Below are 20,138 nucleotides of genomic sequence, written 5' to 3'. Positions count from 1 at the left end.
CCCACACAAAATATAAAATCCGCTCGACCAACCACCAGTGACAAAACGAAGTTATTACAACCGTTACAATATCGATAATAAATTAGTTAACCACATATATTTATTTAAATAAAACATCATTTCCTTAAACTTAAGTATTAACGAGTACTTACATATTGCAAAACAAAACTGTACATTCTGAGTATACCTACATACATATTTAATAAAAATACATAATAATTTAAAAGCAACAAAAAAAAGAGGAAAATATAGAACGAAAATTGTGCTCTAATTTATGTTTGGTTTTAGCAGCCACTTAGTTTAATTTCCATAATAGGTTGATAAAAAGAGCTGTTTTAAGAAATAATAATAGTCATCCATTATAGTAGACTACATATGTGTGCATGTATGTATATATAATCAAATACATAAAATTATATGTATGTATACACACATGTGCTAATAAAATTGTCTATTACAATCAATAGACGACGGTATATTTTTTTTAACTACGAGTTATTCTTGTTTTCTTTAAAATTACTTTGTACACTTATAAACAGAATTAATATTAATAAATTATGCATTGTTAGCATGCTCATGTAATTTTTATATCTCGTTTGTTATCGCACTGAGATGCCATTTATTGTGATCACATTACTGGATACGGGCTCAGGTTCATACACCTCATCATTTGTACGCATCTCGTAGGGTGCATCGTAAAACTGTTCATTTGGGATTTGGTCGTAAATGTTTTCTAAAAATTAAATGTTTTTGAATTTTATTAATTTGGACTGTCTAACTCAAGGTGTATAACGTAAAAATGGGACGTTTTCATATAAAGCCAGAGTTCCAGATTTTTTCGGTATAGTATTTGGCATCTTTGTAAACACATAACTCACTCTAATATGAAACCAGACAAAAAACCGTTTCTGGGAATACGTCACCTTGCTCGAACTCACCTGAGCGATCGTTAACTCGTTCGCCATCAGCAATGTTATTGTGGTTGTTATTAAGGCCTCGACCCGCTGCTCCTCCTCCTCCGTGAAATGTATTGAATGTTGCTGATGGATTACTGTCCATATGCATGCGATTATTTGCCTCGAGCGTTGAATAGGACATTACAGAAGCATTGCGTTCATCCTTTGATTCAGCTGCCTGGATGTTTTCCGTATTCTTGACCGGCCTTGCTTTGTTCCGATATAAGAAAATAAGTCCAACGACGACAAGGAGCGCTATAATAATAGTGGCACCGATGCCAACGCTTGTTCCTAGTTTTGAGTTTTCCTGCCCCTCATAGGTAGCCAGCTTACATTGGGGCTGTTTACCGCTCCAGGCACCGTCCTCGGTGCATTTTCGCAAATATTGACCAATGCGATTGTAGTTGGGAATACAGTGATATTCAGCAGATCCGCCGTATAGGGTGGAGTCATTTACAACAATTACACGACCATTGTCGATGGCCAACGGTCGCCCACAGTCAACGGCTGAGCATTAATAATAAAAAGATGAAAAATTAAAATTAAGTAACAGATTGCAACCTTTATCAATACCACTTTTTGATACATATTTTGATACAATCACAATAAAATACTATATAGCTTATACTGTGGTGGAACTTTTAATACCCTACGCTAGGTCACTTGAAAATTTTTGAAAGCGACATGTTTCTAGCACTTTTAGAACCAAATGCTGTATGTCATTTGAAAGCTCCATTCTTACGGTTAACAGGTCGGAGCTTTCAAGTCGATCTGTCAAAAACTGTTTTTAAAGAGCACATGATTTGGTATTATGTCAACCATGGAGAAATCTGAAATTCGTGCAGTGATAAAATTCTTTGATTTGGAGATTCATACCAAGTTGGTAAAAGTATTAAAGGACTCTTCTCCTTCGCTTCCGACTGTTAATAGATGGCGCTTAGAGTTTAAACGAGGTCGTACGAGTTTCAATGATGACCCACGTTCTGGACGGCCAAAAACTGCAACTAACCAAGAAGTGAACTATGGTTATAGCAGACAGACGATTGACACTGATACAAATAGCAGAGGGTGTGCACATCTCGGAGGAACGGGTGTTTCATATATTGAAGAAAAAATTGTCGTTGAGAAAGCTGAAGGTAAGATGGGTCCCGCATTTTCTAAATTCGGATCAAAAACGCAATCGAATGCAATTGTCGCAACAGTACTTGGATCTTTTCCAGAAGAATAAAAGTGATTTTGTGCGTTGATTTATTACTATGGATGAGACTTGGGCTTACCACTATGATCCAGCACTGCGACAACAAACTTCAGAGTGAGCTGAAGCCGGTGTTTCGGGTCCGAAGCAACAAAGATGGTTAAAATCATCGAAAAAGTTTATGGCTTCATTTTTTTGGGATGCGAAGGGAATATTGTTGATTGGAACAAATTATGAAGTGATAACTACAGTAATATGTATTTTGAGAGGCTTTCGGAAGAACACTTTAGAGGGGGTGTAAACGAATTGAAAAACCGCTGGAAAAATTGTATTAAGCTCAGAGGAGATAACACTGAAGAATAAAATTTGTTTAACCTATTTATTAATTTTTTTATTTCCGCTTTTCAAGTGACCTAGTATTACGTTTATTAAAAGTATGTAACAGGAAGAAGAAGGAGTATTTATATTCTTGATCAGCATCAACAGTCGAGTCAATATATATTCATGTCCTACTGCCCTTCTGCCAGCATTAGTCGATTTGGTTAAGTTCCTGCGTTTGTTTCTTTAAATTTTTTTTTCTATCGGCCTATCGGATACTAATGTATGCAGACAATATGGTCATCCAGCTAAGCATGCTTCAAATCATGATTATTGCATCCAATAACTACTGTTACTTCTGGAATCTCATTATAAATACAGACGAGTCGAAAGTTCTATGCGTTAGAGATGGCAGAGGTCGTCCCTCTGGATTGCAAAAATTCAACATAAATGAAATGTACTAGGAGTAACTTGCTTAGTAAGTAAGTACTTGGTCGTCAAAAATTCTCGACTGAACCCTCCACGAGGGTGCCGACTGGAAATAGCACTCCAATAGTTCTCTTCGGAGAACTTGTGTTAGCCAAGACTAGCGTCTCAGAGTTTGGATCACTGCTTTTTAATAGCCCGATCCACGCTTGAGGACTCTAGTCATGATCTGAATGGTCTTGGTTAAAGGGCTGGAATTAAGGTGTTATGCGACCCGTGCCGACAGTCAGCCTGGCTGGGGGCCCTTTTCAAAAATATCCCAGTCGCAAACAGAGCGTTCGGATACCTGGCGCCCTCCGGTCAGTGCTATGCCTTACCTGCACATCGCGGATCTCTGTGCAGGCGGACCCTCCCTTCTCCGCCACTCGTGGGACTCAAAGTGAACACAAAATCAACTAATAAAAATATAACTAATAAAAAAGAACAAAAAAATATTTAAAGAAAAAAACCAATAAATACAAATACAAACAACACGGCAACGAAGGCAAAGACACTTATGTCAGGCCTGAGCTCCTCAAATAATGCAACGGCAATGACACTCATGTCTGGCCCAAGCACATCCTCTAGCACGACGGCACTGGCACTTATGCCCGGCCTGAGTGCTCCTATCACAACGATGACGGCTACTGAGGCCCTGTGCTTAGTCCACAGCGCCGGAGAGAATCTTCGATTCCATCCCGGGCTCAGTGTTGTTGGCAAAAACTCAGGCAGAACCTGTCACTCGGGGAGATCAGCAATGCATTTCTGCAGCCGAGATCCCTACTGGTGCGGGTCCGTCGGGGGGATCGCCGTCTTCTGGTGCTGTGTCCAAGAAACGTTCATTCGTTGACATGCGGACTGCGGGAAACATCCTGCGGTTGAATCAGAGTGGCACTATTGTCAGCCCCACGCCTGAATGGATAAGCAAAGTGGATTGGGTAAAAACCGTGCTGCACTGGTCGAGTTCTGCTTTGAGCTGCTCGAGGCGGAACCTGAACCTCCCCCTGTCTGTAAGGACATTGGGTGGTATCAGGGTAATCTCAAGGTGGTTGCATGCAAGTACGCTCGATCACTGCAACTCCATAAGGCTGCGGCAGCAAAGGTGGGAGAGGTCTACACTGGGGCGAGATATGACTGGTCAGACGTGCCAAGTAGACCTCGCGCCCGCATCTGGCTGCCAGCCTCTATGAAGGAGTCAGAACGCATCCTAAAAATTCTGCAAAGATGCAACCCTCACTTCCTGACCCAAGACTGGAAGGGGGTGAAGGTGGAATGCAACCCTGGCAGTCTACACAGGCGGTGCTCATCCTGAATAAGGAGTCCATCGCCCCTATAGAAGCTGCGAAAAGTGAGCTAAGCTTCGGCTTCATATGGGTACACATAGCTGTACAAGTCGGATACCGCGGTCGAAGCTGGTTCTGTCGACGGCCCAGTCGAGCAGGACCACGCTTCGAAAATCGGGGATCATGACTCCGCTGCAGACCTTGATAGTGCTCTACGGAACCCTCTTCGCTTACAAGAGGTATGCTGGCGATGTGTCACGAAGACGAGTCCCTAGGGGAGCTGTCTGATGTCTCAGACGTTGACGTCACTGTGGCGGATGTTTTATCGCAAGATGTCTTTGAAACTGCTGCAAATAAACTTCCACCTCTCTAAAGCAGCATCCGCTGCCCTTATAGTCCGCCTGGCTGGGGCGGAGCAGGCGTTGTGCTAATGCAGGAGCCGTGGACGGTCGACGGCCGCATTTGTGGCATGCAATGAGTACAAGCTTCTTAATGTCCTGGATAAATGTAATCCTCGCTCTTGCATTCTAGCAAAGGCACATTTATGCAAATTTTTTCTCTCCAATTATAGCGACGGCGACAACACGGCAGTCAGTCTGGAGCTCTCGCCGGCACATTGTCAAGGACAGCGTGAATTCCAAGGTCAGTCTTTTTATAGCCGGTGACGCTAATGAACATGACTCCCAATGGGGAAGTTCTGATACCAACACACGGGGTGAGACCCTCTTTAGTTTTTTATAACAATCCAACCTGCTTATATGCAACCGTGGTGATGAACCAACCTTCCTTATAAAGAATCGAAGAGAAGTGTTGGACATTACTCTTGTGTCTACGGATATCTATGACCAGGTTCTTACCTAGAAAGTCCTAGACGATCATTCCTTTTCGGATCACTGGTACACTGAAACTATTCTCTGCCTCCAAACTCCTCCCCTAAAGGAGTTAATAAGCGCCAGGAAACCATCTCTTCAACATTGCAAGAAGAAGCATTCAAAATCCTTACTGGCGGGATAACAAGTTAAGCCTAGGCATCTATAAGAAAGCAACTAGGCATGCAAAAAGATCCTCCTGGAGAAAATTCTGCTCAGTAATTGAATGAACGTCTAGCTAATAGGCCAGACAAATTCTCTCTATGAACAGCCAATCTCTAGAATATCTTAAAAAGCGATGGCTCTAGGGCAGACAGTAGCGAGGAGTCTCTAGAACTCCTTCTCAGCTCTCATTTTTCTGGCTGCATTGACTGTCTGCACCAGACAAGTGATTGTACAAATTTCATCTAGCACCTAAGTTATCTCCTCAGTAGAAATAATATTAACTGGGCATTTAACAGCTTTAAGTCCTACAAATCATCAGGACCCGGTCTGGTGATTCTGGTGATGTTACCCCTTTCATCTTAAGGCTCTAGAACGTATCCTTGGGTTACATCTCAGAACCTCCCTTAGATCAATCGACTTATCCGAATGCCAACACGTATACCGCAAGGGCCGATCCACTAAGACGGCCCTCCACAAAGTAGTACACACGATTGAAAAATCCCTTCAGCTTAAAGAATTCACGCTAGGTGCCTTCCCTGATATTGAGGGGGCCTTTAACTCTCTGGCATATCTTGGTGTCGACTCCCAGCTATGAGAATGATCAACTACTTGCTTAAATGCAGGACGGTCACCTCTTCACCTCTTCAGCTATCACCAGATACGTCAGTAGAGGCACCCCTCAAGGAGGAGTGCTGTCCCCCTTCTATGGAACATAGCAGTCAACAGGCTCCTATGTGACCTACAAGGTGGGGGATGTCAGGTGGTTGCCTACTCGGATGATGTTGCTATTTTCTTCAATGCAAAGCACCCCCAAACTCTCTGTGATCTAATGGCGGACAAGCTCCGCACACTGTCCGTTTGGGCTCAAGAAAATGGGCTAAATGCAAACCCATCGAAAACAGAACTGGTTCTATTCACTATTAAATACAAACTTCCTCCACTAAATCCTCCAAAACTAAACGGCACATCTTTGTCTTTTAGCGATAGCGCTAGATACCTGGAATTAGTACTGGACAAGAAGCTGAACTGGAACGCCAATACTTCAATAACAGCAATAGCACTGTACACATGCAGAAAGGCGATTGGCATTAGATGGGGTATGTCTCCGAAGGTGGTCCTATGGCTCTACACTGCAATCATTCGACCCATTCTTATGTATGGAGTCACAGTCTGGTGGCCAGCTTTATCAAAGCAGGTCATCGCCAAGCAACTCAGTAAAGTCTAAAGAACTGTGCTCTGTGAACAACTCCGAGTGAAGCATTGGACGCAATTCTCAATGTACCCCCGGTTAGGTCGTCTGGAAAGAAGTACGCCACTCATGCCGCGATTCGGCTGAAAGACTCTGGTTGCTGGAATCCCACCAGCTATGGTCACTCTTCCATTCTGGCAAGCAACTGCTTTCCCATCAAGACTGACTACTGTGCTCCCTGTGATTTCTCAACAACACCCTTCAAAGTTTATATTCTACTCAGAGATGAATGGAACACTATGCAACCCGGTCCCACAAATGTCATCTCCTTTTTCACAGATGTTCCTTAATTAGATAAGCGAGTCGGCTGTGGTATTTATTCGGAACTACTGAATGTAAACCAAGCTTTTAGCCTTCTAGACCACTGCAGCGTCTTTCAGGCGGAGGTCCTTGCAATATTCATTGCTCTAAACTGCCTTAAGGAGTCTAATGCTCCTCCAGGTAACATTAGCCAAGGGGAAATTAAATCAGTTAGCGCAATTTCAACTAACTCTATGTTGGTGACAAACTGCCGCCAATCTCTCCAAGAGATGGCTCAGCGATTTGCTATCAGACTCATATGGGTACCAGGTCACCGAGACATCGCAGGTAACTGCATCGCTGACGAGTTGGCCAGGCAAGGACACCCCTCTACCCTGGAGTAGAGAGACTATCCATGTCTTCTTGTAGGTTCCTTGTATAAGAAAAGATTAGCCGAGAAACCCATCTCGTTTGGCAACTCGTGCCTCATTGCAGAGTCACCAGACAAACATGGCCGTAACTCGATAAAAAGCGCACAGCTCAGCTGTGTAATTTGAACAGAGCTCGATGCTCTGGAACTGTCAGAGCCTTAACAGGTTACTGGCTTATAGGGACCCATGCAGCCAGGCTCGCTGCACCTTATTACGACTTCTGTAGAAGCTGCAGGGACGCGGAAGAGGAAGAGTCCGATGGTCAGTTTTTCAGTTCCTGTCCTGTACTCTCCCGAAAAAGGGTCAAGTTTCTTGGCGCCCCCTTCTTAGAAAGGAACTCTGAGCTATCAAGCAGGAGTCCATATCAAATTGCTGATTTTGTCTCGGAATCAGGTTGATCGCACTAGTCGGGTAGGGACTTGGATCCTACGGTATCACAATGGGCTCAGTAGAGCCTAAGTATGTCAGATCTAGGATCTGACAGACGCCTCAACCTAACCTAATCTAACCTGCTTAGTAGAAATCGCGTTAAGAGTACCAAATATAGGGTGATATGGCGCGCAAGTATAGGGATATATAAAATATGATGAAGAGGAAAGGCTACTGAGCTGCTTTTTAGAAAAACCGCTTACCATTACCTATACCACATTATGCCTTATACCTGGAAACCGGACTAGCTTAAATATTTGAGTTCATGCTCCATTTGAACTTCAATTTTATCAATAAATGCCTTAGGCTACCGGAGCATAGGGCGTCCTGTACGGTGGCTTCCGAGATACTTCGAACAAGGTCACAATGCTTCGAGCACTGGGTACAGATTACTACACATTACGACATCGATCTAGACTTGAACGAGCCTTCTATTGCAGGCTATTAATAGTAAGACTTGTGAGAAATATATTAAACTGGCGCAACAAGTCAGTACACAGAAATATAATAAAACTCTCAACCTTAGGGTACGTGAGAATATTGTGCTCTTCTGTGCAATCTGTCTGATATTCGCGGAACTAAGAGTCAGAGTATGGGGAAAGTCTGTTTTAACAGAAGAGGAGCTAAAAAATATACTCAAAGGTGCAATGTGGGGTTTACTTACTCAATGTGTCTCATTGGAATAACCTACAGCAACAAAATAATATCAAATTTCCTTTAATGATAAAAGCGTAGTAAGAAATTAATTATGTAATTTCATTATTGTATGTAGGTTTGATTGCAATGCAAATGTTAATGCCGAAATATTTATGTGTATAATTTTCTTGTTTGCTAACTTTATATGAACTGCGGAGGCTGACGGCTAATACAAATCCATGCCATATTGATAATTAAAACGCTACTACTACATTTTTTAAATGTTAAGGTATCCTACAACACACAAAAAAAAATTGAAAATTGGCATTTTACACTGTGCGCAAAAAGGGTGAACTTCTTTGTTTGAAGAAGTCCACTTAAAAATTTTAAATTTGATTATCTTTTAATTTAGTTGTCGAATTTGGTTGATCGAGGTATCAATGGACGCGAATTTTTGATTAAATTTTTTTAAAAATAAAAAATTTGACCAAAAGGCACCCCTTTATCTCATAAACTAAGTGAGTTAACAAAAGTTTTGCCATTTATTTACTATACAGTCGAACTACCCTAACTCGAATCACCATTATCCAAAAAAGAATTTTGACTTACTATATAGCGACTTCGAGAAACGGAATTTTTTTTTTTAAGTTTTATAAAAGAAACTACAAATTCATTCCTGTTAAATTGTGATCTTTATAATTATACCTATTACTTAAAAAATAAGTAATAGGGTATATTGCGCTCGTTGGAATGTTTGTAACAGGGAGATGGAGGCATCTCCGACCACATAAAGTATATATATTCTTGATCAGCATCAACAGCCTAGTCGATATAGCCATGTCCTTCTGTCTGTCCGTGTAAGCGCCTAGATCTCAGAGACTATAAGAGATAGAGATACCAAACTTTCACCCACAGACTCCAAATGCGTTGGAGCAGGTCAAGTCTCAAAAATTATTAGTACGATACGGACTTTAAATGTTAAGTACGAAAACATTCTTAAATTTAACCCATTCGAAATAGTACACAGAACGACATATTTTCTGAGTTTAGAGAACTCGAATTTGAATTGCTGTCGTTTGAACGCCTGTTTTTCTAGTTTTTTTCAGAGGTGAGTTTGGCTTTTTCATCACTACTCGAGAATGCATCAGAAAACATAGTTTTCGTAAAGATTAGAAAAAATTAAAATTTTATGCCTGCATGAGCGTAGTGTAACTTGTGGGTCAGAATACTTACGTATGCATATTGGGCTTTTTCCCGACCACTTGCCATTCTTTTGACAAATACGTGTCTCATTTCCAAGTAAGGTGCGCCCTTTAGAACACTTAAAGGTAGCTACTGAGCCAACAGCGCGAGATCCCGCATCCACAATTAAATTTTCACTCAGATTTTCTGATTCGCAAACGACCTCCACACACTTTGGTGCTTCGTGGCTCCAGTTGCCGTGCTCTGTACACAAACGTCGCGAGACGCCATTGAGTTTAAAATTAGCATTACATTCATACAGCACAGCGGCTCCATAGTAGGTTACATTTGTGGCTAGCGTCATTTTACCATTGATTATGTTATCTGGCGCACCACACTCGACATCTAAAAAAAATTCACGGTTTATCACTGTGTCTAACTTAAATACTGTATTTAACTATTTGTATACTTACATACACACTCAGGTATAATGCCGCTCCATTGGCCATTATCCGTGCAGGTGGCCAATGCCTCGCCAACCATTTTGTAACCACGTTCGCAACGATATTTTGCCAGAGCTCCAATTCTGCAATGTCAATGATTATATTTCATAAGATGTATTGATGTAAAAATATATCGAAATAACGACAACTCAATTTATCGAGTACTTCAACTCGATGATTTCTTGGACGATCTATCGAGTTGACTAAATCGATTTCCATGAAAAATCGACAACTCACTGGGGCTTGTTCATCGTGGTTTATTTGCAGAATTAAGTTTAGTCGTTCAATTTTTGATGAGCGTCCGTAATAAATAGACTACAAAATTGTCAGAGTTTAAATTAGGCATGAAAACGATGCAAGAAAAATAAGATTTCTTAAAAAAGGAAGTGTATTTTTTGATTACGATTACGTTTTCAAATTAAAAAAAAAATTTTTTTTTTAAACTCTATATTTGCAACTTGATCTACTATTCTCCGACCCATCGACAACTCGTTGCTTATCTTAACCGATTTTCTATTTCAATATAAAACTGAATCTAAAGTTTAGATTTACATCACTAATAAGATTCCTACTATATTTTCTTTTTAAAAACTATTCTACTCACCTATTTAACTAATATTAATGGTCTTATGAGATATCTCAACCAAACTGATACAATACGAATTTAACTTAGTTTTATATATCCTTACCAAATTTGGTTCAAATCGGATTACTATATCATTTAGCTGTCATAGGACCGATCGGGTCAAAATTAGGTTTTAGTATGAAAAACTTCTTTGTTTTATGAGATACTTTAACAAAATTGATAGAATATGCGTTTAAGTTAGTTTTATACATCCTGACCGAAGTTGGTTCTTATCGGACCACTAAATCATATAGCAGTCATAGGACCAATCGAGCGAAAATCAAATTTTATAAAAGAGTACCTGGGCTCAGGGTATCCTACTGTCGAGCGTGATCTACTGTAACCGCCTATTTGTTTTAGTATGTATTTTAATACCTTTTGTATATATATTCTTCATCAGCATCAACAGCCGAGTCGAGTGGTGGTGTTGGCAGCTGCTAAATTTATTATTATAAACGATCGGAATAAAGTTTTAAGCAAACACCCAGGAAACTCCCCGTTTCCCGTCTATGCAGTAACTAGAATATCTAACTGTTAAATTCTACTAATATTTTAGGTATGCAATTTTTTATGTCGATTTTGGGACGTTAAAGGGGGTGTGGCTAAATTCTAAAACAAACTTGATCTGCTTGCAATAGTCTTTGAGATCTAGGTGTTTATACTATAGTAAGGACGTTGGGACAGACGGAAATGGCTTCATTGATTTGGCTTTGATGCTGATCGGAATTGAAGAGTGAGAAGAGGAGCACTTCTTATATTTTTCCTGAATAAACATCTTAAACAAAAATAAATTGCTGTTCAATTTCAATATTTCATACACTTGTTAGCTCGGACAACCTGATAATTCGGACACTCAACACGGGCACCACATTTTTTGATTCTGAAATCCAATCACATTAATTTGTTTGTAAAATATGAAAGAAAATAATAAAAGTAGCAATAATATCTGCAAGGGAAGGCATTTCAACTGTAGTAAACGTAAATAATATTGTCTTGGCGTTTTATTTTCTTTTTAAAAGCTATGGGTAGTTGTTTTTAGCATTGGGGTCATTCAGCTGGTTTTTAATCTGTAACCCTTTCTTTACACCGGATAATCTTGAAGTAATCGATTTGTGTTTAACGGAAACTTTTTGTCACGACCTTATCGCTTCTGAAAACTAACTTAAATTCAGAAAGTCATTAATTGGATCTCGCAGGGGCGCAGCTCGCTTTTTCAGGACCCGGGCAACACAAAGGACTCTTATTCTCTAAATTCTATTTATCTTCCTCTTTCATGGAACTAATTTCCTTAATGATTTCCTCATAGCTTATTGTTAACTTTCTTGTTAGATGGTCACAAAATGATTTAATTTGTCTTCGTAATTTATTTTATATCAGAGCTTATTTGCTGAAAGCCCTTTTTCCAGAAGCCACAGATGGAGGCAGAATAAGCAAAAGCAAAAGGAGATACATAGCTGATGTAATATATATATTCGTGGCCTCAATTTTGAATTATGTTTAGAATTGAAAGGCGTTTCGCTTTAATTAAACACTCAACTGAATCAACTGTGCAGCCAGCAGCTTCAATAGTCATTAGTCATCCACCTCATCTGGTGACATGAAAGTCGACATGCATAGCTTTTATTTTTGTGATAAAATTTGAACCTTGGAGCGGTCTTCAGTACCTTTAAAAATATTTTCCCCGCTGTTGGCCCTATAAAAAAATCGATTTCTCTTTTTAAAGCGTGAATAACCTTTTCTTGAAACAGCCACGATTCTTAAATTTGCTGCTACAGCTTATCTGCGGTCAACAGTAGCAGCAAAGTAAACCCAGGCAGGAGGCTTGATTCTAATTCAAATAATAGAATTTAAACGAATTACACTAGGCATCAGCCAAAAAATTACAAGAACCAGACCCACTTTTTTGGATAGATTTAGGGCCCACATTTGTCATCATTACTCGAGAATGCCATAACCGATTTTAAAAAGCTTTACTTTTCTGAAAGTCAATGAATATATCCATAGTTCATTAATACAAAGTTTAAGATTTAAACCAGTAGTTTAAGAGACAGAAATTTTCGAAATAAGAAAATAATGATTTTGTGTTCTTTCTTTTCGATTTTTTTTGTTTAAAATTCAAGGAAAGTCGAAGAAAATTTATTACATTTTTTTATCTATTTTATTTACATAGCTGCATTAATTAAGTTTTAGATATGATTCATTCAAATCTATGGAGACATGGCTAAGTAACTAGCATATAAACAATGAAACCAGTTTTACGCAAAGATTGATTTTCGACTGACGGCAGTTCGCGTTAGTGACGTAGGGTGCGAAAGGCGACTAACAATATATACGGCTAAGTTGGAAAATTTGCTACGACTGTTAGATCAGATCAAGTTATATATTGAGCGAAAGGTTTAGTCCTAACTTACAAAATGGCATACTAAAACTTTTTCTAATTCACCTGGGTCATGAGATACGGTGGTGTAAGAGGGAGGGGAATAATATGTATGATCGCAGCTTGTGGAGGCGTTGGGGCTTTTTGGTAAAATTATTTATTTCTTAAATTTTTATCAAAAATACGCGTCGATTGATACCTGGATGACCCAAATCCGTTCACTGGTTCAAAAGATAAATAAATTTAAAACTTTTAGTGGACTTCTCAAAATGAAATGAAAAGTTAGTTTCTTTGTTTGTCTGTTTGTATCAAAGCGCTAAAAAAGCTTAGATGATTTATTCCTCTTTGAAAATCTAGAAATGTTTGTTTTACGACTTTTTCAATTTAACGCTAGTTTAGCGGGAAAACGCTAAATCCCGCTAAAACTGAACAACAGTTTCCAAAAAAGCGAAAATTGGCATTCGGCACTGCGCAAAAAGTAATTTTTATATTTGCTCACAGTGCACAATGCCAATTTTCGCTATTTTTTATTAATTTATATTTTTAATTAAAATTTTTAGATTAAACTGAATTTTGTTCGTCACAAAATTGGATATCAGAAATTTTGGGGCTAGAAATGGCTTTCGTTACTAGACTTTTACCTCGTGTAGAGGTTTATTTTGTGGTATGTTATAGTGGTCCGATTCCAACCTAATTTGAACATGTTGTATAAGGCAATTCGAGGTTTACAATTTGTAAGTTTGGTACAGATAACTTAAAAAATAAAAAAGTTTTTTATACCAAAGGTTGCTTATCGTCCGTTCGTATCGATCGTTCCTATGGCAGCTATATGATATAGTGGTCCGATTTCTACCAAATTTGGCTAGGATGTAATGGGCAATTAAAAATACGATACAATATATTTTGAGTTTGATTGAGATATCTCCAAAAACAAAAAAAGTTGTTCATACTTAAGCCGTCCGCAGTGATAGTGTACCCATTTGAACGAACTTTGGAAATGTTGTATAAGACTAACTTAAATGCATATTGTATCAGTTTGACTGAGATTTCTCATAAAATAAAAAAGTTTTTCATACTAAATCTTGATTTTCGCCCGATCGGTCCTATGACAGCTATATGATATTGTGGACCGATTTGAACGAACGTCAGAAAAATTTATAAGACTAACTTAAATGCATATTCTATTAGTTTGGTTGACATATCTCATAAAAAAAAAAGTTTTTCATACTAAAACTTGATTTTCGTCCTATTATATGAGTTTGCTGTCCGATCCAAAAAAAGAAAATAGCTTGATCTGCCTGCAAATAGGAACCTACATACCAAATTTGGTGTCTCTACCTCGTATAGTTTTTGAGATCTAGGTGTTCATACAGACGGACGGACAGACAGACATTGCTATTTCGACTCGGCTATTGATGCTGATTAAGGATATATATACTTTATAGGGTCTGCCACGCCTCCTTCTGCCTGTTAGGCACATATTTTTTAAAACAAACTTGATAGACCCCTGTCCTTTTATTATGAACTGGTTCTAAAAAGACATATTCTGTTAGTTTGATTGAAATAACTTAAAAATCAAAATTGTTTTCCATATCAAAGGTTAACTCGAACGCGATTGTTTCTATGTCAGCTATATGATATTTTGATTTGATTTTAACCAAATTTAATAGGGTGCAACCTATGGTAAAAAATATTCGGGCCTGTTCCGAATTCCGAAAACGAGTGGAATTGCAGCAAATCGAGTTGATTGCTGTTCCGAAATCCGCAAATCGACAGAAATGTCGTTATCAAAACGTGTACTGTAGAGCGAAGGAAATTAAAATTTAATGATACATAACCAATAAAATAACTCCCTAAAACAATTAACTTAAAATTCAAATAACCTTGAACATTTTCAGAATTGTTTAAATTCACTACTTCAGAATTTTCGTATAAACATCTATAAAATATTGCATACAAAACAAAACCGGGCGGCAATGACTCAACCGAGCTGTTCTGAATTCCACTTTAATTTTTTTTATCGAAACTAACTTTCGTAATCGAAAGCTGCTAGGGTTACTTTAATTGATAAATAAAATTTGAGCCACGGAATTTTAGTATAATTTAGCTTCTATGTGCTATATTTAACATGAAACATTCAAAACCAATTTTCAAAAATAGTTTCAAATACTTCAAATCGGATTTGACAGGAAAATTTAATATTGAATGATTTTATTTTTGAATTCATGGCAACTCTGGTTTATGTCGACATGAACATGCACAAGACAGGCAATCAGCTGGTGACAAAAAATGTAATGCAAAAATGCAAGCAACCAATAACCATAACTGCCAGCAGAATTAACTTAGCAATTTATATTATTTTAGCAATTTCTACTTATACATTGAATAAAACAGCTGATACGCTCGATGACTTTATTGAAACGTTTTCGAAACCGAGTTCGAAAAGTGAAAACAAGTCCATTTCGGTCGAAATTGGAAACAGCTAATAGTAAAACGATCGTTTTCGTTTCGTTTTTAATTTTTGGTAAAAAAAAAAACCGAAAAATTTAAGTCACGCTGTCAGCTGCTTGAAATGTTTTCCTGCAATTGGACTTTGAAAATATCCCCAGATTTGGCAAAGGATTAATGATAGATTTGGCCGAAAAAATTCAGATTAAGCGGAAAATTTCAACATTTGGTGGGAAAAAGCTAGATTTGGCGGAAAAATTACAGCTGTTGCGAAAAAATTTTGGTCAGAGTGTAACAGGCAGTCCCAAATACAGATATCTAAAGAAACAACAAGGCTTTTTATACTATAGGTTAATTTGATCCCTATTGCTCCTATGGCAGTTATATGATATAGTAATCCGATTCTGTCTTAATTTGATCAGAATGTAAAATTTAGTAAACGAACAGCAATCTGTAACTTTGGTTGAGATAGCTCTAAAGATAAAAAAGTTTTTCATACTAAGCAATTTTCTCAATGTGTGAACTCACCCTTGCAATTCGAATTTTGCAAAACGCCGTCTTATTGCACAATCAAATTGTCTGATCTATATTGTGTGAAAATTTCAGCCTCCTTAGTCTTATGGTTTGGGCTGCGCAATGATCAATCAGTGAGTTAGTCATTCAGGTCAAGCTTTTTATATATATAGATTAGTGATGAAAATCCAAACTTTATATCGAGTTTTATATCGAAATAGAAAATCGCCAAAAATAAGCATCGAATTGTCGATATATCGGAAAATAGTAGATGGAGTTGCAAATATCGAGCTTAAAAAAAATTATTTTTTTTAATTAGAAAACGTAATTGTAATCACAAAATACACTTTCTTTTTTAAGAAATCTTATTTTTCTTGCATCGTTTTAATGCCTAATTCAAACTTTGACAATTTTGTAGTCTATTTATTACGGACGCTCATCAAAAATTGAACGACTTAACTTAATTCTGCAAATAAACCACGATGAACAAGCCCCAGTGAGTTGTCGATTTTTCATGGAAATCGATTTAGTCAACTCGATAGATCGTCCAAAAAATCATCGAGTTGAAGTACTCGACAATCGCTTTCGCGAAAATCGAGTAGTCGATATTTTGATATATTTTTACATCACCAATAAAGATTATTATCTTAGGCTTCTAACCAACTTACTTGTACGTTTGCGCCGGATTTTGTATGGATTCTGCGGTGCGTATAAGAGTGCGCCCATACATGCGATCATTTCCCGTGACTGACAAAAGGCTATGCGTAGGCAACATCGGCTCGTGGCAGCGAATTTCTAATAATAAAGAAAACAAAAAAAATAAACAAATGACTGAAATAACCATGAAGTAATCGATTCGTGTTTAACGGAAATTTTTTGTTACGACCTTGTCGCTCCTTAAAATTAACTTAAATTCAGAAATTCATTAATTGGATTTCGCAGGGGCGCAGCTTGCTATTTTAGGACCCGGGCAACACAAAGGACTCTTATTCTCAAAATTCTATTTTTCTTCCTCTTTCATGGCACTAATTTCCTTAATGATTTCCTCATAGCTTATTGTGTTAACTTTCTTGTTAGATGGTCACTAAATGATTTAATTTGTCTTCGTAATTTATTTTATTTCAGAGCTTATTTGCTGAAAGCGCTTTTCCAGAAGCTACAGATGGAGGCAGAGTAAGCAAAAGCAAAAGAAGATACATAGCTGATGTAATATATATCCCACAAAAAAAACCTCTAAACGAGGTAAAAGTCTAGTGACGAAAGCAATTTCTAGACCCAAAATTTCTGATATCCAATTTTGTGACGAACAAAATTCAGTTTAATCTAAAAATTTTAAATAAAAATATAAATTAATATAAAAAAACGAAAATTGGCATTGTGCACTGTGAGTAAAAAGGGTGATCTTCTTTGTACATAAAAATAACTTTTTGCGCAGTGCCGAATGCCAATTTTCGTTTTTTTATATTGTACGAAATTGTACGTATTACAACATATTAAAATTTAACAAAAATCGTTAGAGCCGTTTTGTCAGAAATCGCCAAAATGTAAGCTAAAAAACTTTATTTCACCTGTAAAATGTTACCTGAGTACTTTAAAGGTACGCCTAAAAGCCCTCAAACACACCTTTCTAATGATATATAGAACATATCTGTAGCTTCTATGGTTTGGAAACTGTTGAGGTTTCAATTTTGGCGGGATTTAGCTTTTTCCCGCTTAGCTAGCGGGAAATTGAAAAAGTCGTAGAACAAACATTTCTAGATTTTTGAAAAGGAATCAATCCCCATCATTACATTTAAGCTTCTTTAGCGCTTTGATGCAAACAGACAAACAGACAAACAGACAAACAAACTGACTTTTCATTTCATTTTGAGAAGTCCACTAAAATTTTCAAATTTATTTATCTTTTGAACCAGTTATCGGATTTGGGTGATTGAGGTATCAATCGACGCGTATTTTTAAGTAGAATTTTTTAAAAATAATAAATTTTACCAAAAAGCCCCAACGGCCCCATAAGCTGCAATTATCAAAATTTTTCCCCTCCCACTTACACCCCCGTATCTCATGACCCAGGTTGGTTAGAAAAAGTTTTAGTACGCCATTTTGTAAGTTAGAACTAAACCTGTCGATCGGTATATAACTCGATCTGATCGGACAGTCGGCGCAAATTTTCCAACTTAGCTGTATATATAGCCTTTCGCACCCTTCGTGCTGCTTTCGTCACTAACGCGAACTGCCGTCCGCAGTGATATTCGTGACCTCAATTTTGAATTATGTTTAGAATTGAAAGGCGTTTCTCTTTAATTAACCCTCTAACAGGCAAAATTTAAATAGTCATTCAATCAAGTTGATATTTAATTTATAAGTAGATATACGTTAAATAAGCTTAAGTTTTAAATTTCATAATTTTCCGTTGGTTGGAACGACCGGCAGGTGCAAAATACTGAAGATCGTCTGTAGATGGTCTTGTCGGTTTAAGCAAAAGGGAATATCGCACGCGACTTTTGGCGATAACTGACCATAAGGCCGCCCATCAAAGAGACTCCTTCAAATGTGACTATTGTATTCCTCATTTATTTGCAGGTAACTGATTTCTATACATAGCTTCAGCATCATGCCATAATGCAGTGCTTTAGCCCTTTCCTCATTGAAAAGGGCTCTGAGGAGTGGTGCTATTCCAAAATTTATAGATGCCAGCCTACCGCACTTGTTATCTTTCCACAATACCGAATTTACGACAACTTTTTGAATCTTGGAGCAGAACTGGGCGGGAAGTAAACTGATTTGAGGACTATTTGGTTCAAGTATGGGCAGTGAAGATCGAATGCTTAAGAGAGGCTTGCAGTATGCAGTTGTTGATGAGGATAGTTCTTCTATATCGATGGGTATAGGACCAACACTTTAGGTGAAACTGTTGGTTGAGTGTCTTGGGAAGCATTGCATGAGAGGCTTAAATCTTGAAGAAATGCATCGAAATTATCATTTTCAGTAGTGTTCCAATTTTCTAATGGTTTTTGGAATAGTCTGGGTTTCTAGATTGAATGTTGTTGACAACATAATCGGAGTCCCATAACTTTTATCACTGCTAAACTTATCATTACCGAATCCATCAATTCAAGCAAATGTTCATTTAAAATGACTTACAAATTAATATATTTTATAAATATTAGACACTTAAATTTAAGTAAATTGCATATTTATAGTTATATTAGTGATTACCAACTCAAAAAGAACTTGCAATATTCCCTTGTGATGCAAGCGAACGGCAATATTTTTTCGCTTAAACCGACAAGACCGTCTACAGACGGTCTTTAGGTTTTCGCTTTTAAAGAATACTGCAAGTTGCATTTTTTTAATTTATTTGTTAACAAAACATAAGAGAATAATATATTCGATCGATAGACTAAGTCAATATATTTTTTTGGCGATTGAAATTGCAATTTTTTTGGTCATAATTAAATTTGGTATTTTCCACAATTTCAATGTTTAACAAAATTCTGTAAAATAACGGTTCTTCGGAAAATAATCATATATTTTTTTGAACGTCAGAAAATCAGTTCTTAATATAAAATAAATATATTCGAAAAAAAATATTTATTAGTTTTCCATTTATATTTAAAAACGGATGACCGTCTACAGACGGTCTTACCCTCTAGAGGGTTAAACACTCAACTGAATCAACTGTGCAGCCAGCAGCTTCAATAGTCATTAGTCATCCACCTCATCTGGTGACATGAAAGTCGACATGCATAGCTTTTATTTTTTGTGATAAAATCTGAACCTTGGAGCGGTCTTCAGTACCTTTTAAAACATTTTCCGCGCTGTTGGCCCTATAAAAAAAAATCGATTTCTCTTTTTAAAGCGTGAATAACCTTTTCTTGAAACAGCCACGATTCTTAAATTTGCTGCTACAGTTTATCTGTAAACCCAGGCAGGAGTCTTGATTCTAATTCAAATAATAGAATTTAAACGAATTACACTAGGCATCAGCCAAAAAATTACAAGAACCAAACCCACTTTTTTGGATAGATTTAGGGCCCACATTTGTCATCATTACTCGAGAATGGCATAACCGATTTTGAAAAGCTTTACTTTTCTGAAAGCCAATGAATATATCCATAGTTCATTAATACAAAGTTTAAAATTTAAACCATTAGTTTAAGAGACAGAAATTTTCGAATTAAGAAAATAATGATTTTTTGTTTTCTTTCTTTTCGATTTTTTTTGTTTAAAATTCAAGGAAAGTCGAAGAAAATT

At 37.5% G+C, this 20,138-nt stretch overlaps 1 protein-coding gene across 1 annotated transcript in view; it reads right to left on the bottom strand.

Annotated features, from left to right (window-relative positions):
- Positions 1 to 595: 595 nt before the first annotated feature.
- The window catches only part of LOC117787410 (sushi, von Willebrand factor type A, EGF and pentraxin domain-containing protein 1), a 51,933-nt gene continuing 32,390 nt past the window's right edge, over positions 596 to 20,138 (bottom strand). The window contains exons 10-14 of the mRNA XM_034625931.1: positions 16,553 to 16,679; positions 9,892 to 10,004; positions 9,470 to 9,823; positions 939 to 1,463; positions 596 to 733 (exon numbers count right to left, since the gene is read on the bottom strand). Coding sequence (XP_034481822.1) covers positions 600 to 733; positions 939 to 1,463; positions 9,470 to 9,823; positions 9,892 to 10,004; positions 16,553 to 16,679 — 1,253 coding nt within the window. The 3' untranslated portion in view covers positions 596 to 599. The remainder of the gene's footprint in view (positions 734 to 938; positions 1,464 to 9,469; positions 9,824 to 9,891; positions 10,005 to 16,552; positions 16,680 to 20,138) is intronic.

The sequence above is a fragment of the Drosophila innubila genome, chromosome X (genome assembly GCF_004354385.1).
Source record: "Drosophila innubila isolate TH190305 chromosome X, UK_Dinn_1.0, whole genome shotgun sequence".
NCBI classification, from domain to species: Eukaryota; Metazoa; Arthropoda; class Insecta; order Diptera; family Drosophilidae; genus Drosophila; species Drosophila innubila.
The sequence above is the reverse complement of the archived record's forward strand: the minus strand, read 5'-3'. Positions and strand labels throughout refer to the sequence as shown.